At 46.9% G+C, this 25,042-nt stretch overlaps 1 protein-coding gene across 1 annotated transcript in view; it reads left to right on the top strand.

The window, feature by feature from the left end:
- LOC138304289 (serine protease 27-like) overlaps window positions 1-25,042 on the top strand; it is a 244,094-nt gene that overhangs the window by 144,302 nt on the left and 74,750 nt on the right. Inside the window, exon 3 of the mRNA XM_069244232.1 lies at window positions 17,486-17,757. Within this exon, the coding sequence (XP_069100333.1) occupies window positions 17,486-17,757 (272 nt within the window). The remainder of the gene's footprint in view (window positions 1-17,485; window positions 17,758-25,042) is intronic.

Raw genomic sequence — 25,042 nt, 5'->3', positions numbered from 1 at the left:
GATAGGCTAGCAACACCTGAAGGAGCCTATCAGAAGGAGTATCTGACGTCACCTGGTGGCACTGGCCACTCAGAGCAGTCCAGTGTGCCAGCAGCACCTCTGTTTCCAAGATGGCAGAGGTCTGGAGCACACTGGAGGAGCTCTGGACACCTCCCAGGGGAGGTGCAGGTCAGGGGAGTGGTCACTCCCCTTTCCTTTGTTCAGTTTCGCGCCAGAGCAGGGCTAAGGGGTCCCCTGAACCGGTGTAGACTGGCTTATGCAGAATTGGGCACATCTGCGCCCAAGAAAGCATTTCCAGAGGCTGGGGGAGGCTACTCCTCCCCTGCCTTCACACCATTTTCCAAAGGGAGAGGGTGTAACACCCTCTCTCAGAGGAAGTCCTTTGTTCTGCCATCCTGGGCCAGGCCTGGCTGGACCCCAGGAGGGCAGATGCCTGTCTGAGGGGTTGGCAGCAGCAACAGCTGCAGTGAAACCCCAGGAAGGGCAGTTTGGCAGTACCAGGGTCTGTGCTACAGACCACTGGGATCATGGGATTGTGCCAACTATGCCAGGATGGCATAGAGGGGGCAATTCCATGATCATAGACATGTTACATGGCCATATTCGGAGTTACCATTGTGAAGCTACATATAGGTAGTGACCTATATGTAGTGCACGCGTGTAATGGTGTCCCCGCACTCACAAAGTCCGGGGAATTGGCCCTGAACAATGTGGGGGCACCTTGGCTAGTGCCAGGGTGCCCTCACACTAAGTAACTTTGCACCTAACCTTTACCAGGTAAAGGTTAGACATATAGGTGACTTATAAGTTACTTAAGTGCAGTGTAAAATGGCTGTGAAATAACGTGGACGTTATTTCACTCAGGCTGCAGTGGCAGGCCTGTGTAAGAATTGTCAGAGCTCCCTATGGGTGGCAAAAGAAATGCTGCAGCCCCTAGGGATCTCCTGGAACCCCAATACCCTGGGTACCTCAGTACCATATACTAGGGAATTATAAGGGTGTTCCAGTAAGCCAATGTAAATTGGTAAAATTGGTCACTAGCCTGTCAGTGACAATTTGAAAGAGATGAGAGAGCATAACCACTGAGGTTCTGATTAGCAGAGCCTCAGTGAGACAGTTAGTCACTACACAGGTAACACATTCAGGCACACTTATGAGCACTGGGGCCCTGGAGAACAGGGTCCCAGTGACACATACAACTAAAACAACATATATACAGTGAAAAATGGGGGTAACATGCCAGGCAAGATTGTACTTTCCTACAAAAACGAGCTGCACTTAGAAAAAAAAAACGAAACCTTTTGTTTCTGTATTTTTCAGATCAGGCAATGGTCCATAAGACCACTACCTGCTCTGAAAAATTGTTTTTGTGATCATTCACAAAGGGGAAGAGGTCCCATGGGGAACCCTTCCTGTTTGCAAATGGGTTACCATCCACTTCAAGTGGATGGTAACTGCAAGTTCATTTGCGACCGCTTTCGCGGTCGCAAATGAACTTGCATAGCGTTGCGAGTCGCAAATAGGAAGGGAACACCCGTTCCTATTTGCGAGTCGGAAATGCATTTTGCGAGTCGGATCCGACTCGCAAAATGCATTTCTGCATCGCGGAGAGGCTTTTGCGTCTCGCAAACGGCGTTTTTCGCCGTTTGCAAGTAGCAAATCCTTTCCTACATCTGGCCCTTAAAGAGGCTGTTTGGAAGAAGTGAATAAAGGATTAATGCATAATGCTAGCCTCCTGTTTTGCCATGTAATCAGTGCCTGAAACACATGCAGCTCGTCCTACTGGACGTTGGTTGGGGCTCTACTTTCTTGGTTTTCTATCAATTTTTGTATTACAGAAAATAGTGAATAATATTATTGACTATCTGTGTAATAGAAAATGAAGTACAATTAACTGGAATATAACCCTATTTGGCAGTTAAGGTAAGGAAAAAATGTTTTTAAATATATGTTTTATGCATGCTGGCAGGTGAAAGTGTGCTTATGTGAGAGCGCTTGAATGTGTGTGTAGGCATAAGCATATGTGAGTCTGAGTGAAGGCCCAATGACATGTGATATCACTTCCCTACCCCTGGCATTATGATGAATTGACGCCCATGATCACGTCATGTAAACTGCATGCGTTAACTCGCTGATCAAACTTGCCAGTTTGCTGAGCTGCCTCCCTCCTTTTCTAACCTTCCTCTGCAACACAAGCAGAGACTCTGGCATTCCCATGTGTCCCTCATCTAAGTCGACCACTCACCTTTCCTCCTTAGATCATCTACCCTTCCACGTCTCCTTTGCTGTGTACTCCATAAACGGTGGCCTTTATTTCTCTTGCTAGCTTTGCTTCCCTCCCTTCTTTCAGTATATTTGTACCATACCAGTAACACTGTACATCCTCACCATCAACGTATGCCCACATCCTCTCTTTCCTTAAAGGCCATCCCTCTATCTGGACCCCTGCCTATATCAGGCTCTTGCTCCCTCAAAGGGCCATTCTTTTCCTAACAATGCTGCTCCTTTACCACACTTTATTTCTTCATGAATAATACCACTGATCACTAGTTCTTTTCTGTAGCGCCTAAAATACCCCTCATTCCCGGAAGGTTTCTCCTAGTTGTCTCCACCTCTGTTCTCGAGCCTTTCGCAAGACCCCTTCTCCCTGGCAGCACCAGTCTTTCCCCAGTACTGCTGCTCCCTCATCCCCCTCGAGATCTTCATGATCATTAATACTAATGACATGTCCTCTATGTAGTATTCAATTATTGCAAGTGTTACTATTGCCTGTTTAATAGTACTCCATTGACTGTCCTGGGAAGGATTTGAGTTTGTGACTTGCAGGTCACATCAGATGTCAGCCGTGAGCCTCAATTCACTGAGACTTGTAGGCCATCAGTCTCCTCCCTTTTGTATCCTGCGTCCTTGGGATATAAGCAAATGCTCTGGTCTTCCCCCTGGTCTGCTTACTCCAGTCTCCCTCTATTCCAAGATTTTGACATCCTGAAACTCTGCTTCGCCCTGCACCCCATCAGCTGCATGTTTTAAAAAAATATCACCTAAGACCATTGTTTCCCCAATGCCCTGCACATTTCTGCCCCTCATGGAGACATTGCATATCCCCTGCTTCGGCCTCTCTCTTGTCCACTTTCACTAAGCTTTCCCAGTGTCACCCCAATTCCTGTACCCTGACTTTAGCCAGGCTCTTTCTCCTTCAATGCACCCCTCAGTTTACTCCGGGAGCTCCCCATTAGCCTCTTCAGTTGTCACAGAGGCTGTGTCTGGTTGCATAGGTTGGCTGCGCCCAAATGTGCCAGCCCTTATACTCTCCTATGAGGCTGCTGCACCTCCCTCTGACTAGAGCACAAGAGGATCTATTCCTAGCTGCACTCTCACAGGACAACCTTAGTGCCAGGTCCATGTTCATGGCTACAGACTTACTGATTCAGACAGTACAGTGCTGAAGCAGACACACCCCTGCCCTGCTTGATGCAACTTGGTTGCGGCCCTGTCCTCCGTAACCAATCCAAGCATCCCACTATGCAAACTACGAGCTTCCACTGCTGCCTCCCTGTCTCCAGTTACACATTTATCACTCTGGTGCTGAAGGATAACCTCCAGCCCTAGCTTTATTCTGATTGCACCTTGTTTTTATTCATTAACACCGTAGCACCCCAAAATCTTATTTGCAAGGGTTTCTCATTAAAACATGTTTTCCATGATCATTTTACGTATTCTGCACTTGTGGGATCAGTAAGCCTCTCCAGGTTCGACATGTGGATCTCATCACAGCATGCCTCGGGTTACTGTAGGAAAGTACCATCTTGCCTGGCATGTTACCCCCATTTTTCACTGTATATATGTTGTTTTAGTTGTATGTGTCACTGGGACCCTGGCAGCCAGGGCCCCAGTGCTCATAAGTGTGCCCTGAATGTGTTACCTGTGTTATGACTAACTGTCTCACTGAGGCTCTGCTATCCAGAACCTCAGTGGTTATGCTCTCTCATTTCTTTCCAAATTGTCACTAACAGGCTAGTGACCAATTTCACCAATTCACATTGGCATACTGGAACACCCTTATAATTCCCTAGTATATGGTACTGAGGTACCCAGGGTATTGGGGTTCCAGGAGATCCCTATGGGCTGCAGCATTTCTTTTGCCACCCATAGGGAGCTCTGACAATTCTTACACAGGCCTGCCACTGCAGCCTGAGTGAAATAACATCCACGTTATTTCACAGCCATTTACCACTGCACGTAAGTAACTTATAAGTCACCTATATGTCTAACCTTTACCTGGTAAAGGTTAGGTGCAAAGTTACTTAGTGTGTGGGCACCCTGGCACTAGCCAAGGTGCCCCCACATTGTTCAGGGCAAATTCCCCGGACTTTGTGAGTGCGGGGACACCATTACACGCGTGCACTACACATAGGTCACTACCTATGTGTAGCTTCACAATGGTAACTCCGAATATGGCCATATAACATGTCTATGATCATGGAATTGCCCCCTCTATGCCATCCTGGCATTGTTGGCACAATCCCATGATCCCACGGGTCTCTAGCACAGACCCGGGTACTGCCAAACTGCCTTTTCAGGGGTTTCACTGCAGCTGCTGCTGCTGCCAACCCCTCAGACAGGTTTCTGCCCTCCTGGGGTCCAGCCAGGCTTGGCCTAGGAAGGCAGAACAAAGGACTTCCTCAGAGAGAGGGTGTTACACCCTCTCCCTTTGGAAAAAGGTGTTAAGGCAGGGGAGGAGTAGCCTCCCCCAGCCTCTGGAAATGCTTTCATGGACACAGATGGTGTCCATTTCTGCATAAGCCAGTCTACACCGGTTCAGGGACCCCTCAGCCCTGCTCTGGCGCGAAACTGGACAAAGGAAAGGGGAGTGACCACTCCCCTGACCTGCACCTCCCCTGGGAGGTGCCCAGAGCTCCTCCAGTGTGCTCCAGACCTCTGCCATCTTGGAAACAGAGGTGCTGCTGGCACACTGGACTGCTCTGAGTGGCCAGGGCCAGCAGGTGACGTCAGAGACTCCTTCTGATAGTCTCCTTCAGGTGTTTCTAGCCTATCCTCTCTCCTAAGTAGCCAAACCCTCTTTTCTGGCTATTTAGGGTCTCTGCTTTGGGGAATTCCTTAGATAACGAATGCAAGAGCTCATCAGAGTTCCTCTGCATCTCTCTCTTCACCTTCTGCCAGGGAATCGACTGCTGACCACGCTGGAAGCCTGCAAAACTGCAACAAAGTAGCGAAGACGACTACTGCAACTCTGTAACGCTGATCCTGCCGCCTTCTCGACTGTTTTCCTGGTGGTGCATGCTGTGGGGGTAGTCTGCCTCCTCTCTGCACTAGAAGCTCCGAAGAAATCTCCAGTGGGTCGACGGAATCTTCCCCCTGCTACTGCAGGCACCAAAGAACTGCATCACCGGTCCTCTGGGTCTCCTCTCAGCACGACGAGCGAGGTCCCTTGAACTCAGCAACTCTGTCCAAGTGACTCCCACAGTCCAGTGACTCTTCAGTCCAAGTTTGGTGGAGGTAAGTCCTTGCCTCCCCACGCTAGACTGCATTGCTGGGAAACGCGTCTTTTGCAGCTAATCTGGCTCCTGTGCACTTTTCCAGGATTTCCTTTGTGCACAGCCAAGCCTGGGTCCACGGCACTCTAACCTGCATTGCACGACCTCCTGAGTTGTCCTCCGGCGGCGTGGGACTCTCTTGTGCAACTTAGGGTGAGCACCGTTTCACTCCACTTTGTAATGCCTGTTCTGGCACTTCTCCGGGTGCTGCTTGCTTCTGAGAGGGCTCCTTGTCTTGCTGGATGCGCCCTCTGTCCCCTCACGCAACTGGCGACATCCTGGTCCCTCCTGGGCGACAGCAGCATCCAAAAACCCTAAACCGCGAGCTTGCAGCTAGCAAGGCTTGTTTGCGGTCTTTCGGCAGGAAAACACTTCTGCACAACTCTTCACGACGTGGGACATCTATCCTCCAAAGGGAAAGTTTCTAGCCCTTGTCGTTCCTGCAGAATCCTCAGCTTCTACTGTCCAGTAGCAGCTTCTTTGCACCCACAGCTGGCATTTCCTGGGCATCTTCCCACTCTCGACTTGATCGTGACTTTTGGACTTCGTCCCCTTGTTCCACAGGTACCCTCGTCTGGAAATCCATCGTTATTGCATTGCTGGTTTTGGTCTTTCCTGTAGAATTCCCCTATCACGACTTCTGTGCTCTTTGGGTAACTTTAGTGCACTTTGCACTCACTTTTCAGGGTCTTGGGGTGGGCTATTTTTCTAACCCTCACTGTTTTCTTACAGTCCCAGCGATCCTCTACAAGGTCACATAGGTTTGGGGTCCATTCGTGGTTCGCATTCCATTTTTGGAGTATATGGTTTGTGTTGCCCCTATCCCTATATGTCCCCATTGCATCCTATTGTAACTATACATTGTTTGCACTGTTTTCTATTACTATACTGCATATTTTTGGTATTGTGTACATATATCTTGTGTATATTTGCTATCCTCATACTGAGGGTACTCACTGAGATACTTTGGCATATTGTCATAAAAATAAAGTACCTTTATTTTTAGTATATTTGTGTATTGTGTTTTCTTATGATATTGTGCAAGTGACACTAGTGGTACTGTAGGAGCTTCACTCGTCTCCTAGTTCAGCCTAAGCTGCTCTGCTAAGCTACCTTTTCTATCAGCCTAAGCTGCTAGACACCCCTATACACTAATAAGGGATACTTGGGCCTGGTGCAAGGTGTAAGTACCCCTTGGTACTCGCTACAAGCCAGTCCAGCCTCCTACATTGGTTGTGCAGCGGTGGGATAAGTACTTTGCAACTACTTACCACTTTTGTCATTGTACTTTTCATAAGAGAAAAATATACAAAACAAGTTCAGTGTATGTACACCTAACCAAAAAGTTTTGCTTTTCTCCTTTCATTTCTTTGCTAAAGTGCTGAAAAGTACTTCTAAACTTTCTAAAAAGTTCTTTAAAAGTTTTTAAAGTTTTTTTTTCTGTCTTTCAAAAAGTTCTGAAAAACTTTTTCTCACTTTTTCTATCATTTAAACACTTTCTAAAATGTCTGGCACAGGCCAAACTGTTGATCTGTCCAAACTTGCTTATGATCACCTTAGCTGGAAAGGAGCAAGGAGTCTCTGCATAGAAACAGGTTTAAGTGTAGGGAAGAATCCCCCTAGAGAACTGTTGGTTAATATGCTTGTTGAACAGGATATGGCCAGAGGTGGCACTTCTGTGGAGAAATTAGCTGATCGTTCCCAATCTGACCCTGGGGCACCCCTAGCAAAAGATTTAGAAGGGAAACTTCCTAGCCTGCCTATTAGCAGACAACCTAGCATAGCTGGTACTGATGTAGAGTCACATCACACTGATAGTGTTGTCTCACATCACAGTAAGAGTATTCCTTCTCATCATAGTGGAAGTGCTGTTTCTGTTAGCCAAGCTGTTAGGGTGCCATCTGTTAGGGACAGGTCTCCTTCTGTTCATTCTCACCATACTTCTGTTTCAAGGCATGTCCCACCCGCCCACCCTGATGACAGAATGTTAGAAAGGGAGCTCAATAGATTGAGAGTGGAACAATCCAGGCTGAAGCTCAAGAAGCAACAGCTGGATTTAGATAGACAGTCCTTAGAAATTGAAAGGGAAAGACAGAAAATTGGGTTGGAAACCCATGGTGGCAGCAGCAGTATTCCAAATAGTCATCATGCAAGAGAGCATGATTCTAGGAATCTGCATAAGATAGTTCCCCCTTGTAAGGAGGGGGATGACATTAACAAGTGGTTTGCTGCACTTGAGAGGGCCTGTGTTGTACAGGATGTCCCTCAAAGGAAGTGGGCTGCTATCCTATGGCTATCATTTAGTGGAAAGGGTAGGGATAGGCTCCTTACTGTGAAAGAAAGTGAAGCCAATGATTTCAAAGTTCTTAAGAATGCACTCCTAGATGGTTATGGCTTAACCACTGAACAGTACAGGATGAAGTTCAGAGAAACCAAAAAGGAGTCTTCACAAGACTGGGTAGACTTTGTTGACCATTCAGTGAAGGCCTTGGAGGGGTGGTTACATGGCAGTAAAGTTACTGATTATGAAAGCCTGTATAACTTAATCTTGAGAGAGCATATTCTTAATAATTGTGTGTCTGATTTGTTGCACCAGTACCTGGTGGACTCTGATCTGACCTCTCCCCAAGAATTGGGAAAGAAGGCAGATAAATGGGTCAGAACAAGGGTGAACAGAAAAGTTCATACAGGGGGTGACAAAGATGGCAAGAAGAAGGATGGTAAGTCTTCTGACAAAGGTGGGGACAAATCTAAAAATGAGTCTTCATCAGGCCCACAAAAACACTCTGGTGGGGGTGGTGGGCCCAAATCCTCTTCAAATCAAAAAAAAGAAAAGAAACCATGGTGCTATTTATGTAAAATAAAAGGCCATTGGACAACAGATCCCAGTTGTCCAAAGAAAAGCACCAAGCCTCCTACCACTACAACCCCTGCTGCTACACCTAGTGCCCCTAGTAATAGCAGTAGTAGTGGGAGCAAACCTACTAATAGCCAATCCAAGGGAGTAGCTGGGCTCACTTTTGGTAACTTAGTTGGGGTTGTTCTGATTAGGGAGACCACAGAGGCTGTGTTAGTTTCTGAGGGGGCTATTGATTTAGCCACCCTGGTTGCTTTTCCCCTTAAAATGGATAAGTACAAGCAACTACCCCTAATAAATGGTGTTGAGGTTCAGGCCTACAGGGACACAGGTGCCAGTGTTACAATGGTAATAGAGAAACTGGTCCACCCTGAACAACACCTACTTGGTCACCAGTACCAAGTAACCGATGCTCATAACAACACCCTTAGCCACCCCATGGCTGTTGTGAATCTCAACTGGGGGGGGGGGGTTACTGGCCCAAAGAAAGTTGTGGTTGCCTCAGATTTACCTGTAGACTGTCTATTAGGAAATGATTTAGAGACATCAGCTTGGGCAGAAGTGGAGTTTGAGGCTCATGCAGCAATGCTGGGCATTCCAGGGCATATTTTTGCTTTGACCAGGGCTCAGGCCAAAAAGCAAAAAGGACAGGGTGACTTGGATCCTGGAAGAATGGACCAAGTGCTCCCTAAAGCTAGGGTTAGTAAAGGTAAAACACTACCCACTGTCCCTCCCTCTACAGTGGATTCTAATTCTGAGGAAGAAGAATTTCCACCCTGTGCAGAACCTACACCAGAGGAGCTGGAAGCAGACACTGCTGAGCTTTTGGGTGAAGGGGGGACTGCCAGGGAGGAGCTGAGTCTGGTACAGCATACCTGTCCCACACAAGAGGGTCTAAGGCAGCAAGCTGTCAAACAGACAAATGGGGATGTCAGTGACTCTCACAGAGTTTACTGGGAGGACAACCTCTTGTACACTGAAGCAAGGGATCCAAAACCTGGAGCTGCCAGGAGATTGGTGATTCCTCAGGAGTACAGACAATTCCTCCAAACTCTAGCCCACGACATTCCCTTAGCTGGACATTTGGGGCAAATGAAAACTTGGGACAGGATTGTTCCCTTGTTTCATTGGCCTAGAATGTCAGAGGACACAAAAGAATTCTGTAAGTCCTGTGAAACCTGGCAAGACAGGTGGCACTCCAAAGGCACCCCTTATTCCACTACCTGTGGTTGGGGTTCCCTTTGAAAGGGTAGGGGTTGACATAGTTGGCCCCCTTGACCCTCCTACTGCTTCAGGCAATAGGTTTATCTTGGTGGTAGTGGACCATGCCACCAGATATCCTGAAGCAATTCCTCTAAGGACCACTACAGCTCCTGCAGTGGCAAAGGCCATCCTGGGAATCTTTCCCAGGGTGGGCTTCCCAAAAGAGGTGGTATCAGACAGGGGAAGCAATTTCATGTCTGCTTACTTAAAGGCCATGTGGAAGGAGTGTGGTGTGACATACAAGTTCACTACACCCTATCATCCACAAACAAATGGACTGGTGGAGAGATTTAACAAAACTCTCAAAGGCATGATTATGGGACTCCCTGAAAAACTCTGCAGGAGATGGGATATCCTGTTACCTTGCCTCCTTTTTGCTTACAGGGAGGTACCCCAGAAAGGAGTGGGTTTCAGTCCCTTTGAACTCCTATTTCGTCACCCTGTGAGAGGTCCTCTAACACTTGTTAAGGAGCGTTGGGAACAACCTTTAAAAGCTCCAAAGCAAGACATAGTGGACTATGTACTTGGCCTCAGATCAAGGATGGCTGAGTACATGAAAAAGGCCAGTAAAAACCTTCAGGCCAGCCAAGAGCTCCAGAAGCAATGGCATGACCAGAAGGCTGTTTTGGTTCAGTACCAACCAGGGCAGAAAGTGTGGGTCTTGGAGCCTGTGGCCCCAAGAGCACTCCAAGACAAATGGAGTGGACCCCACATAATTGTTGAAAAGAAGGGTGAAGTCACCTACTTAGTTGACTTAGGCACTGCCAGGAGTCCCCTTAGGGTGCTCCATGTCAATCGCCTGAAACCCTACTATGACAGGGCTGATCTCACCCTGCTCATGGCAACTGATGAGGGACAGGAAGAAGAGAGTGACCCTCTCCCTGATCTCTTCTCTTTCACAGAACAAGATGCTCTAGTGGAAGGTGTAGTTTTGGCAGATTGTCTTACTGCTGAGCAAAAAGACCACTGCATAAATATCCTGGGTCAGTTTTCTGAACTCTTCTCTACTGTGCCAGGTACCACTTCTTGGTGTGAGCACACTATAGATACTGGAGACAGCTTGCCTGTCAAAAGTAAGATCTATAGGCAGCCTGACCATGTCAGAGACTGCATAAAGCAAGAGGTGCAGAAAATGCTTGAACTGGGAGTGGTTGAGCACTCTGAAAGTCCATCGGCTTCTCCTGTGGTACTTGCACCAAAACCTCATTCCAAAGATGGAAAGAAGGAAATGCGGTTTTGTGTAGACTATAGAGGTCTCAACCAGGTAACCAAAACTGATGCTCACCCTATACCCAGGGCAGATGAGCTAATAGATACACTGGCATCTGCCAAGTATCTAAGCACTTTTGATTTGACTGCAGGGTATTGGCAGATCAAATTATCAGAAGATGCAAAAGCAAAAACTGCATTTTCAACCATTGGAGGTCATTACCAATTCACAGTAATGCCTTTTGGATTGAAAAATGCACCTGCTGCTTTTCAGAGGTTGGTGAACACAGCCCTGCAAGGGCTGGAAGCGTTTAGTGCAGCATATCTAGATGATATAGCTGTCTTTAGCTCCAGCTGGGATGATCACCTGGTCCACCTATGGAAAGTTTTGGAGGCCCTGCAAAAGGCAGGTCTCACTATCAAGGCTTCAAAGTGCCAGATAGGGCAGGGTAAGGTGGTTTATCTGGGAGACCTGGTAGGTGGAGAACAGATTGCACCACTTCAGGGGAAAATCCAAACTATTATAGATTGGGTTCCCCCTACTACTCAGACTCAGGTGAGAGCCTTTTTAGGCCTCACTGGGTACTATAGGAGGTTCATAAAGAACTATGGCTCCATTGCAGCCCCTCATAATGACCTCAGATCAAAGAAAATGCCTAAGAAGGTATTATGGACAGCAAACTGTCAGAAAGCTTTTGAGGAGCTGAAGCAGGCCATGTGCTCTGCACCTGTCCTGAAAAGCCCCTGTTACTCCAAGAAATTAATTGTCCAAACTGATGCATCTGAATTAGGGGTAGGGGCAGTCTTATCACAACTTAATTCTGAGGGCCAGGATCAACCTTTTGCTTTTATCAGCAGGAGTTTGACCCCTAGAGAAAAGCGTTGGTCTGCCAAAGAGAGGGAGGCCTTTGCTGTGCTCTGGGAACTGAAGAAGTTGAGGCCATACCTGGCCAGACCACAAACCTCTACTTTGGCTAAAACAAATGAACAGTGAAAATCCTAAATTGTTGAGGTGGTCCATATCCCTACAGGGAATGGACTATACAGTGGAACATAGACCTGGGAGTACCCACTCCAATGCAGATGGACTCTCCAGATATTTCCACTTAGACAATGAAGACCCATCAGGTAATGACTAGTCTTATTGTCCTTCATTTGGGGGGGGTTGTGTAGGAAAGTACCATCTTCCTGGCATATTACCCCCATTTTTCACTGTATATATGTTGTTTTAGTTGTATGTGTCACTGGGACCCTGCCAGCCAGGGCCCCAGTGCTCATAAGTGTGCCCTGAATGTGTTACCTGTGTTATGACTAACTGTCTCACTGAGGCTCTGCTATCCAGAACCTCAGTGGCTATGCTCTCTCATTTCTTTCCAAATTGTCACTAACAGGCTAGTGACCAATTTCACCAATTCACATTGGCATACTGGAACACCCTTATAATTCCCTAGTATATGGTACTGAGGTACCCAGGGTATTGGGGTTCCAGGAGATCCCTATGGGCTGCAGCATTTCTTTTGCCACCCATAGGGAGCTCTGACAATTCTTACACAGGCCTGCCACTGCAGCCTGAGTGAAATAACGTCCACGTTATTTCACAGTCATTTACCACTGCACTTAAGTAACTTATAAGTCACCTATATGTCTAACCTTTACCTGGTAAAGGTTAGGTGCAAAGTTACTTAGTGTGTGGGCACCCTGGCACTAGCCAAGGTGCCCCCACATTGTTCAGGGCAAATTCCCCGGACTTTGTGAGTGCGGGGACACCATTACACGTGTGCACTACACATAGGTCACTACCTATGTGTAGCTTCACAATGGTAACTCCGAATATGGCCATATAACATGTCTATGATCATGGAATTGCCCCCCTCTATGCCATCCTGGCATTGTTGGCACAATCCCATGATCCCACGGGTCTCTAGCACAGACCTGGGTACTGCCAAACTGCCTTTTCAGGGGTTTCACTGCAGCTGCTGCTGCTGCCAACCCCTCAGACAGGTTTCTGCCCTCCTGGGGTCCAGCCAGGCTTGGCCCAGGAAGGCAGAACAAAGGACTTCCTCAGAGAGAGGGTGTTACACCCTCTCCCTTTGGAAAAAGGTGTTAAGGCAGGGGAGGAGGAGCCTCCCCCAGCCTCTGGAAATGCTTTCATGGGCACAGATGGTGCCCATTTCTGCATAAGCCAGTCTACACCGGTTCAGGGACCCCTCAGCCCTGCTCTGGCGCGAAACTGGACAAAGGAAAGGGGAGTGACCACTCCCCTGACCTGCACCTCCCCTGGGAGGTGCCCAGAGCTCCTCCAGTGTGCTCCAGACCTCTGCCATCTTGGAAACAGAGGTGCTGCTGGCACACTGGACTGCTCTGAGTGGCCAGGGCCAGCAGGTGACGCCAGAGACTCCTTCTGATAGGCTCCTTCAGGTGTTGCTAGCCTATCCTCTCTCCTAAGTAGCCAAACCCTCTTTTCTGGCTATTTAGGGTCTCTGCTTTGGGGAATTCCTTAGATAACGAATGCAAGAGCTCATCAGAGTTCCTCTGCATCTCTCTCTTCACCTTCTGCCAAGGAATCGACTGCTGACCACGCTGGAAGCCTGCAAAACTGCAACAAAGTAGCGAAGACGACTACTGCAACTCTGTAATGCTGATCCTGACGCCTTCTCGACTGTTTTCCTGGTGGTGCATGCTGTGGGGGTAGTCTGCCTCCTCTCTGCACTAGGAGCTCCGAAGAAATCTCCAGTGGGTCGATGGAATCTTCCCCCTGCTAACGCAGGCACCAAAGAACTGCATCTCCGGTCCTCTGGGTCTCCTCTCAGCACGACGAGCGAGGTCCCTTGAACTCAGCAACTCTGTCCAAGTGACTCCCACAGTCCAGTGACTCTTCAGTCCTAGTTTGGTGGAGGTAAGTCCTTGCCTCCCCACGCTAGACTGCATTGCTGGGAACCACGTCTTTTGCAGCTACTCCGGCTCCTGTGCACTTTTCCAGGATTCCCTTTGTGCACAGCCAAGCCTGGGTCCAAGGCACTCTAACCTGCATTGCACGACCTCCTGAATTGTCCTCCGGCGGCGTGGGACTCTCTTGTGCAACTTCGGGTGAGCACCCTTTCACTCTACTTCGTAGTGCCTGTTCTGGCACTTCTCCGGGTGCTGCTTGCTTCTGAGAGGGCTCCTTGTCTTGCTGGACGCCCCCTCTGTCCCCTCACGCAATTGGCGACATCCTGGTCCCTTCTGGGCCACAGCAGCATCCAAAAACCGTAAACCGCAAGCTAGCAAGGCTTGTTTGTGGTCTTTCGGCGGGAATACACTTCTGCACGACTCTTCACGACGTGGGACATCCATCCTCCAAAGGGAAGGTTTTTAGCCCTTGTCGTTCCTGCAGAATCCTCAGCTTCTACTGTCCAGTAGCAGCTTCTTTGCACCCACAGCTGGCATTTCCTGGGCATCTGCCCACTCTCGACTTGATCGTGACTTTTGGACTTGGTCCCCTTGTTCCACAGGTACTCTCTTCTGGAAATCCATCGTTGTTGCATTGCTGGTTTTGGTCTTTCCTGCAGAATTCCCCTATCACGACTTCTGTGCTCTTTGGGGAACTTTAGCGCACTTTGCACTCACTTTTCAGGGTCTTGGGGTGGGCTATTTTTCTAACCCTCACTGTTTTCTTACAGTCCCAGCGACCCTCTACAAGGTCACATAGGTTTGGGGTCCATTTGTGGTTCGCATTCCACTTTTGGAGTATATGGTTTGTGTTGCCCCTATCCCTATGTGTCCCCATTGCATCCTATTGTAACTATACATTGTTTGCACTGTTTTCTATTACTATACTGCATATTTTTGGTATTGTGTACATATATCTTGTGTATATTTGCTATCCTCATACTGAGGGTACTCACTGAGATACTTTGGCATATTGTCATAAAAATAAAGTACTTTTATTTTTAGTATATCTGTGTATTGTGTTTTTTTATGATATTGTGCAAGTGACACTAGTGGTACTATAGGAGCTTTACTCGTCTCCTAGTTCAGCCTAAGCTGCTCTGCTAAGCTACCTTTTCTATCAGCCTAAGCTGCTAGACACCCCTATACACTAATAAGGGATACCTGGGCCTGGTGCAAGGTGTAAGTACCCCTTGGTACTCACTACAAGCCAGTCCAGCCTCCTACAGTTACCCTAGTGGCAATATGCAGCCCAGTGGGCAGGAATGGAAGATGGAGCCACTGACAGCCCCTGGGTTAGCCAAGCACAACTCAAAAATAAAATGACAAGCTCGGCCTGGGTTTAAGTGGAGGGCAGGGGAATAGACGTTTCTGACAGAAGTGTGTTGGAGTTGAGGTATAGATTGAAGTGGAAGTGGAATAGAGCCCGTAGTGAAGAAAGAAAGAACATTGAAGCTGTGGTCAAAGGGATGTGGAAGGGGATGAAGCCCATATTATACAGAAGAAAAGAACAATTGACATAATGACCAGGCCGGTGGAAGCGGTATGGAGCTATGGTATGGGAAAAGGAAGCCAGCCTATCACATATGAAGTAAGAGCAGTATGTGTTAATAGGTGATTGTAAGCGTGTGCATAGCTAATCACTGGGTGCTTAGAAGCAAAGTCCGAAAGAGAATAGTGTTTCATGGGAAGCCGCAGTAGACTAGTAATGCATCTGTGTAAGCTCATCAGAATGATTTAGACAGACGTTGTGACAAGTGGATTCCTTTCCAGGGCAAGAAGATTTCTGCAACATTTTGTACATTGAAAAGTACACACTTTCAAAAATTCCACATCACTGGGCATAGTAACACAAGATTTGCACTGTTTAGACAGCAATTGGGTAAACAGTGAAGTTACTCTGCTATTTGCACAACTACTGGCCGTGTTGTGCATGCTATCTGATATTTAGCGACCCACCAGAGAAGGCCACCAATTAAACAGCACATCATTTCTGCTAGATAGGCCGCACCTGAGTAAATATTGACTTTTCTGCTATTTGCCAGGCAGGCTACCAGTGAAATAGTATATAATTTCTGCTATTTATCCAGCAGTTAGTAAAATAATTATGTTTATTTGCTATTTGCATAGCTACTGGCCAAACTGTAAATAATGTCTCCTGTTTTGCCAGAAGCCGGGTAATGAGTGAAGTTTCTTTGCTTGACTGCTACCCAGATAGTGCATAACCTCTGCTATTTAGCCAGTGGCAAGGTAAATAGTGAAGTTTCCTTGTTACTTTCATAGCTGTTGGCCAAACAGTGCAGAATCTCTACTATCTAGCCAGCAGCAGGATACATAGTGACGTTTCACTGCTATTTGCACAGGTGCTGGGCAAACATTTTAGAATGTCTATTATTTAGCTAGTGGCTGAGTAAATAGTAAAGTGTGTCTGGTATTTTCCAGGTCACTGGCCAAATAGTAAATAATTTATATTATTTAGCCTGCAGCCAAGGAAAATAGCAGATAAAAGTCACTATTCAGCAGCTGGATAAGTAGCTGCGATCCTTTAAATTTAAACCTATTATTTACTTTTAGCAATGTTGTCTCTGTAACAATAAAATGAGTATCTTAGCATAGGTCGTATGCCATTACCACGCATTCCTTCACCACGCACGTCTTTTACAATGCATACTTTACAACACATACCGCTATCACGCATTTAAATTCATTCACATATGAAATACCTTCACCACGCGATCCACCACCACGCACACTTTTCCGACGCTTACTGTTACAAAACATCCAATTATAGTCTAACACCGCAACCTTCTGCTCAAAATGTATACAGGATTTGTTAATACGTTATTGTTGACAAAATGTACATATTAAAAAATATATATACGTCAATTACAGGTTCGCTATTATATTTTTGGCGGGAGACCCACCAACCCCCATTTTTTAATTACTCTTAAAAATATATAAACTACTTACAACATACTCACTAATACAAACATATATGTGTTGTAAATCCTTGCGTGGTAAAGACGCACGGGAATAGTAATTGCGATGTAAGAAGTGCGTTCTAATTGCATTTCGTGATAAAAAAAAAACTGCGTTGTTAAGGCTGCCCCCCTTAGAATCGTCCGCCTCTCTCTTAGTCTTACTGGTTCCAACACATCACATGCTGTCGCCACTGAAATGTCGTTGTATGCATGAAAGGCTGAGTCGGCTTCCAATGTAGATCGCTATGTATTACCTGCTTTTCCCCTATTCCTACAAGTTTTTAGACTGGTTTTAGAAATGCCTTTTATTTCTGGGTATTTGTTTGTGGAAATTCTGGAATGACACAGAAAACTTCACATCGCTAAAATTCACCATTCTGCCCAGGACTACTGCAGCCCAAACATGCAGAACCAAACTGCCCCCTGCTACATCAAGGTAAGTGTATGTTATGCAGTATAAGACAAGGGAGATAGTAAGAGTGGACCATACTGCCGCCACCTACCGACTCTAACTAGGCTTGTCCCCATTTCCAGTTAGTTACTGGAGGGCCTTCTTTCTGGGATGGCCACAGAGAAGGTGTCTACATTTGCCGGTTTTTCATTTCTTTACCACAGAAAATCAAGCACTGCCACAATGGAACATTGTTTTGTACATTTTGACAAAGTCACAAGCCTCTCCTCTTCCATTACAGTTTGTCCAACGTTAGTGATTGGTCTGTGGTCTTCGCCCGCTGGCAACTGGCACCCATTTCCTGGGAGATTGGCATTCAGAAGGTTTTCAAGCATGGAGCATATACCACGCAGCTCTCCGGTTTCGACATCGCATTGGTGAAGCTGGTAACACCGGTCAACATCACAACCAGCTTTGAAATGATTGCCCTCATACCTCTCCCGGACAAATCTGACAAGTTTGCTGATGGCGATCTGTGTAGCGTCGTAGGCTGGGGAAACGTGCACAAATCAGGTGGGTTTCAAGACATGTTTTCGTGGGCCTGCAGTTTGCCATTTTCTAACTGTTTTATCTTTTTTAATACTTACTGGTTCCTTTGTGCAGTGGCGTAGCGTGGGGAGTGCAGGGGGGGCCGGCCGCACCGGGCGCAACATCTGGGGGGGGGGACTCGAGTGCTAAAAATCCACAGGTTAGGGGGCGCAAATTACTTGCCTTGCCCCGGGTGCTGACAACCCACGCTACGCCACTGCCTTTGTGTCCTGGTGCTTTTTGATGAGGGTTGGACTGGGAACCCAAAAGAGACCTGGCATAAATGTTCCGGCCATCTCGCACAGCAGGGGACTAGGGGCCAGATGTAGGAAGGCATTAGCGCCTCGCAAACAGCGTTTGCGAGGCTCTAATGCCCTCACGCGATGCTGAAGCACATATTGCGAGTCGGTTAGAACGGGGCCAGTGCGGCACGCAAGGTGATTGCAACGCACATTTATAGTGGTGGTTTAGATAATGCCATGTAACGAGACAGACTGAACACTGATTCCAATAGTTTATACCCTGTCTTTTCAAATAACACAAAGCGTCTTCACCTTGATAAAGCGGAAGTGTCCTTGAAGCACGTTTAGGGTGGCATATAAAATGGTTCTCTCGCCTGTGCTATTGAAACATCAGACGCCATAATAAAATAGCAGTGAATGCCCCAAATGTTGAATGAATTGAAGAACAGACAAATGGTGATGAAGTTGGTGAGAAGAAAATCCGTCCAGCTGGTTTTATGAAATTCTAATGATGTCTGCTCTGACAGCTTTTATTTGTATTTCTATTACATTGTGCATACCATTACATATTTCAATAGCAGGCAGTAAATTGGTTGCTTCCCGCTGCAGGCTTATCTACAGATTTGGACCAGTAACTCAAGGAATGCACAGCATCAGCATGTGCCCAGGCATTTTACCTTTTCCATATTATCTGACCGTATTTGCGTGACTCGAAAAAAGCTTATAAATATTCGTCAAGATACTTCAGTTGTTCTGTAAACTTTAGAATCAAGATAACAGAAAAATCAAGCACCATAAATAAGTCAAGACAAGAGGGTAAATCGGGATTTCAACTGAAGGGAGGGATTAGTGAGCTATGGCCCAGATTTACAAGAAATGGTGCAAAACTGCACAAGTGCAGTTTTGATGCAAAAATATCAACGCTGCGCTAAGAGATTTCTGATTGCCATGTTTGTGCCATATTTACAATATGGCACAACATGGAGGTAAGGAAAGTTTAGCGCCACCAAAAATCTTGCTAATCTTTGCAATGTGTCACAAAAAAATGGCACTATTGCTGAAAAAGTGGCGCTAACCTTTTTTGTGGCACGTTACGTGACACAAATTGTATTTGCGTCCCTTTTCGGCTAAAAGTGTCCAGAAGAAGCCTGTGAAAACACCAAACAAAAGCCTGCAACACTACAAAATGGAGAATTCTGGATAGGAAAGACTCCAAAGGGATCCCAGCGAGCCAGCTACCATCCAGGATGTCCAAGCAGAATACCAGGAGAAGGGGAAAAGGAAGAGGAAGTGTCGCTTCAGTCAGGAGGAACATAACATCTTGATCACAGTGGTGACAAAGCACCAACACTGGCTCTTTGTCACCTCTAAATTGCCGTTATGTAGGAAGGAGCCAATTTGGCAGTCCATAGTAGATAAAGTCAACAATGTGCCAGAGGTCACAAGAACTGTGGCGACTTTAAAAACCACTGGCACGACTGCCAGCGCAGAACAAAAGAGAAACTGGCAAGCAACCGAAAAGCAGCAATGCAGACTGGAGGAGAAGGCCTGAACCCCAGGAATAGCTGGATAAGCTGGAGGAATTGGTGGCAGCGGTCATCCTGGAAGGAGTCCAGGGACAGGACAGTGCAGGGTCAGAGGAGCAACAACAAACACAGGGTAAGTTCCAGCAGGAAGCAATGCTGTAACTCACAAATTACATAAGGGGGAGGCACATTGGAGGCACTGTATGCATGCCAAAGGGTTGCATGGGGGCACACCAATGGTTAAACACACGTAATGTGCACTGACCACTCCCCCTCATATGCACAAACCATTTCTCAACCCTCACACCTCTCTGTTCACAGTGGCAACTGTACCATCTGCCCATCTGTAACTCTCATTGGGCATCATGTACAAGGCCTGTTGCACTTTGAGGGGCACCAAGGGCTGAGATATGCCTGCCCTCACCACTGAGTAAGGGTACCAACACCAGATGGGGCTTTACTATCATCACCATCTGCACTGCTGCACACTTTGCTGACATGTGCCTACGCAGGCATACGTGCACCATACTGCAAGGGAGCCTGTGTTGTGGGGATGATTTCTGTTGTGCACAAAGGGACATCTTCCTGTATAACAGCAGGCACAAGTGATATCTTAGCCCCACTATGTGTTATAGACATAGCACCACAAAGAGTAACTTAAAATCACTGGGACAAACAATTATGTCACAGACTTCCCTGTGACCTTCACGTCACCCAGAGGTGGTACAAAAACCTGCAGCAATCCCAGTCATGTGCATCTGTGAATGCATCAGAAGTAGGGTGGGCTTCATCTGTGTTTTGTGGAAATGCTCCCAGCAACACACATGGAATGCCATCCTCATGCAGTGTCAAGTGTCAAAGGTGTACATAATTACCAGGCATTAAAAGGCATGCAAGGTGCCTACCCTGGCCTGGCAAATATGGGCTGGCACACTGAACCACTGGAGTGTCTTGTAAACATGATGCTCTGGGGGGCTGTGTGCTATTAGTGCCTGGGAGATGTGGGCCATTGTTAACCAAATATGAAGAGATGATACAGGGCAGTGCAGCAATCCAACTTGCTGTGCTGCATCATTTTGAATGTGCAGGGATGTGTAGTTGTCACCAACGTACATTGCATCCCTGTAACACCATTGGTGATGGGCCACAAAGTGCTGTCCTGCACCAAAACAGGCACACAAAGGGTATGGTGTAGGGGTGCCTCGGTTGCAGGTCTGATTGTACATGTGCAGGAAGGGAAACATCATGCAACATCAACAATCTGAATTCTGTCTGCCACCTCCAATACCTGTTGCTGATTGTAGCACACATTGGAACATGCAACATATAGGACCAACACAATGTCAGTCATGTGTAGCACCACTAAAGTGCCACCCCTGAGGCAGTCTTGCATTCTGATACATTCACACATTGGCAAATTTGGGAATGTGTCAGGTCCCTATGCCATCCCATGTGTGTTGTAAGAGTAATGCAAGGGGGGCAACTGTCCACGTGCATCCTCCATGTTACCTCTTGTTTTGTGTGCTTCATCCTGCACCACCCATAGTAAGACGCACCCACCTTGTGTGTATGTGTCCATACAAGGAGGTGTTCCTTCATACACAACTACGCTCAGCCCAACAATGCAGGCATACATGCAGCACGGATGCAAGGGTTTCACTACACTGAGGCGCATGATTCCAAACAAAAATGCAGGTTAGGGACGTATGGAAAACAGTAATGTCAAAGTGTGTGTTTTCAGTAGTGTGGGTATATATTCAGCTGCTTAGTGCCAATGCAGGTATCTAGCAACATGCTGCAATGTATGGCAGTTTTACAGGGGAATGGTTGTTTTATCTGCAGGAAGGTGCCCCTTCCTGATTATTATCAGTCCCCAATGTATCTTTGCACTCTTTAGGTGTGTTGTAGAACTAAGCACACATCGCAAAAGCTAAAATGTGGAGCAACAATCATATTATTGCAAGTTGTGCCATGCAAATTCCATACCTGGGCAGGTGCCAGTTCATTTTCCTTTACCTCGGGTACATGTTTCATTGTATATCTGATGAAGTGTCAAACACAATAGGTGTTGCATGTGTATGGCCACAGCAACACCCATTGAATGCCCCTCTGCTGCATTACCCTGTTGCAGGGGTGCAAAACATCTAAAGTGGTGTTGAGGCACCCAAAGTGCCACAGAGCCACATATGTGAAAGAAACCATTACCACTGTGTTGTCACAAAAAATGATGGCATGGTGGGCATTGCACATATGCCACTGAGTACCTTCCTAAGGGATATGTGTGTCTTTGGGTCTGGCACAATGCCACATATACTGACTGCAACATGATTAAGGTGACTGAGAACTGTGTTGAGAACCAAGTAATACCTAAGGCTTGCAAGCATGGCATGTGGCATGTAGCATGCATGGATAGTAATACCTGACACCAATTACAACACATGTGGCAGGCCGAAGCAAGTCTGGTAGCAACAGTACTACTTTGATATAACAAATAAATAATGCATGTGTATGAATGTGAGGGGCAGGCATGTGTGACTCTCTATCAAAATCTAAATTTAGGGGGAGTGTATTGCCAAAAATCTGATTGATATGTAAGTCACATAACTTCATGACACAGAAATATGCATATAGATTACCTGTGTTAGGAAGCGTATCCATGCACAGCCAGAGTGACATGTACCTTGCAGAAATTTGTCTTGATTTGCTGATGTAATTCCATTGCCAACCTGACAAGAACTTCAGCATAGGAGATACATATTGTCACACGTGTCACAAAGCACTGCTGTTCAATCCACTGGAATGTGTTTGACATGAACTGTATAGACGTGCTATCACCTAGACAATAGACACGATGGAGACCAAGCTGCATGGTTCAACAAGATTTATTGAACTATAAAGTTAATCCTAATAATAATATTACTAACTAATCTAACTATACTAATCTACCCTACACTAACTTAGCCTAACTCATCAGGACAACTAACCTAGCTTATCTTAACCTATTCTTAACATCAGACACCACATTTAAACATCAACCCCCTAACCCCTTAAAATACAGCCACAGACAATAACAACAGTAACTACAACAAAATATTGACTAAATAAACATATGTGCTAAACAAATATATATGTTTTTTGTAGATTTTATTAACATTTTTATTTTTTTGTAATATAACAGGGCAAAGCATTTGTTGCAGTCACAGTATCAATCATGCAACTCACACAATCGAAGGAATAACTCAAGACCAATTTCTAAAACTAATTCAAATTTGTATGTAAGTTTTAAGACCAAGATTATCAAAATTGGTTGAGTACTTTTTGAGATATTGTGTTTTGAAGTTTAATAAAAGTAGTCTTTTGTGCAAACTACACACCATAGAAATCAATGGAAAGTCAACTTTAAAAATACATATGAAATCTTATAGCTGAGTTACCAAGTTTTTCTTTTGGAGGTTGGTCAAAGTCATCTGTGGGCACGCTGTGCCAGCTAAAGAAGTTTGGGCTGCTCCCAGTTCCGGCGGGCGCAGCAATAAAAAGTCTCCGGAGCTGTTGCAGGGCCACTGCGAGTGACCACTTGGAAAAGCTTTGCACAGGTAAGTCCAGAGGTGGTTCCTTGGGGTCCCCTTGGAACGTCAAGGTTGCAAGGGGTGTGGGGACCATTAGAGCACAGCAGGTTCTTCGTTGCAGGGTACAGGGCGGCGTGCGCAAGTATGCCCTTTGGAGCTGGAGGTAAGTCGGTTCAAGGGTTGTTTGCAGGACAACGAGGGCACTCTGGCGGGAGGTCTGGTGTGGTCTTGGAGTACCTCATCTGGGGCTTCCTCCTGGTCCTTTTTCAGCCTCAGGTGGGATGGTTTTCCTGGTCGCCGACGTCAGCTGACTAGTACCCAGGGTATTGATATGATTCAACCACTGGAGGGCGCAGTGCCACCAAACTTGCCACACAGAGTTTGTCCTCAGGGTCCTTGGTGTGTTGTTGGGTCCGGCTGTGACTTCTGGTTCAGGAGTTAGCGGACGCTCAGTAAAGTGACCTTCACTGGGTTGCTGGTTTCTTCTTTGTTGCAGAGTGGTACCTCCACTCTGGAGGGAGTTCTTGGGCTACTGGTGAAGCCTGAAGTTCTTCTGGGGTTTTTGAGGTCAGTCCAGTTGTCCAACTTCTCCGCAGCAGTGATTGTCAGGCCCTGGGTGCAACAGGCAGTGTTTGGCACCTTTTCTTTGTGCAGCAGGTCCACAGTTCTCGTGCCTTGGATCTTCTTGGCACTGGTCTTCTTTGTGTCCTTCGAATCTGTTTTCTGGGTCTAGGGATGTGCACTAAATACTGAATTTAGTGGCCGTTTTAGAGGGTACCTGGTAGAGTGGGACCCAGTGACCTCTTCCTGTGAGAATGGTAACTTCCCTATCCCTGACTGGTTATTTCCTTCCATCTAAGATAGAGAAAAATTAAATGGAGTGTCCAGCTCACAGGCAACACTTTAGGGGTGGTGCATGCTAGGTGGGGCCACTCCTCCTACCCTTTGTGTGGTTTCCTGCCTTTGCTCCTGCCAAAAAGTGGGGGTTAGCAGAGGGGGAGGCCATCTGCTGCTAGCAGCAGGCTTGGGAGGTGGGGGTCGAGTTTCAAGGGCGGTAAGCCCCTTGAAGCTCACCAGCAGGGCACTGCACATTCCTGGGGGAAGCGGGGTTAGCACCTCCACCCAGGAAGGGCATTGTTTTACAAACCAGGGAGACAGGGCTCTCCCCCAAGATTTGTAGATTGGGTGTCTGGAGGTGGCAGGCTAAATAGAACCAGTCATCAACCATGCTAGGGCAGTTAGCGTTGGCAGGCAGCACCTCTAAGGTGACCCCTGGGTACATTTTATAATAAATCCAGTACTGGTACCAGTTTGGATTTATCATTCTGAGTTGTTTGATACCAAACAACCCAGGGTTCAGGATAGCCATCATGTAGCTGGGAAACTTGTGTTGATCAGTGTCCAGCACATATATTCAAATGGCTGCTCTGCTCACGCACTATTTCCCAGGTTTGGCAAGGACACAGTAGGGGTATATTGCTCATGCAGCTATCCATAGTCTATGCAGTGTACGGTGGACAGGGCACACAGGTAGTGTGCCATGTCGAGTTTCTGTTTTAGGTTTGCACCAGGACACCCAGCCTGCAATGGCAGTGCTGGGTGCACGGCCCTAGAGGGTGGCACAATCAGTGCTGCTGCCCTGAGGGGCCTACCCCTGGTACCTCATTCCCTGGGTACCTAAGTACCCTTTACTAGGGACTTATAGTGTTAGCTAAAGGTGTATCCAATCACCTTTACAATGTTTTAGGGAAAGAACACTGGAACTGGGAACCTGGTTAGCAGGATCCCAGTGCACTCTAGTCCAAATTCCATCCAGAAGCCAGGCAAAAAGTGTGTTGGGGGCAGGGGGTACTGCAACAAAGTGCCAGTTTTCCACACTGACCTGCCTACTGGGTGGGTGACAGAAGTCAAATCATCCCTTGATGGTCTCTTGTGT

Source organism: Pleurodeles waltl, chromosome 7, assembly GCF_031143425.1.
Source record: "Pleurodeles waltl isolate 20211129_DDA chromosome 7, aPleWal1.hap1.20221129, whole genome shotgun sequence".
In the NCBI taxonomy this organism is placed as follows: Eukaryota; Metazoa; Chordata; class Amphibia; order Caudata; family Salamandridae; genus Pleurodeles; species Pleurodeles waltl.
This window is presented reverse-complemented; position numbering and strand designations above follow the sequence as displayed.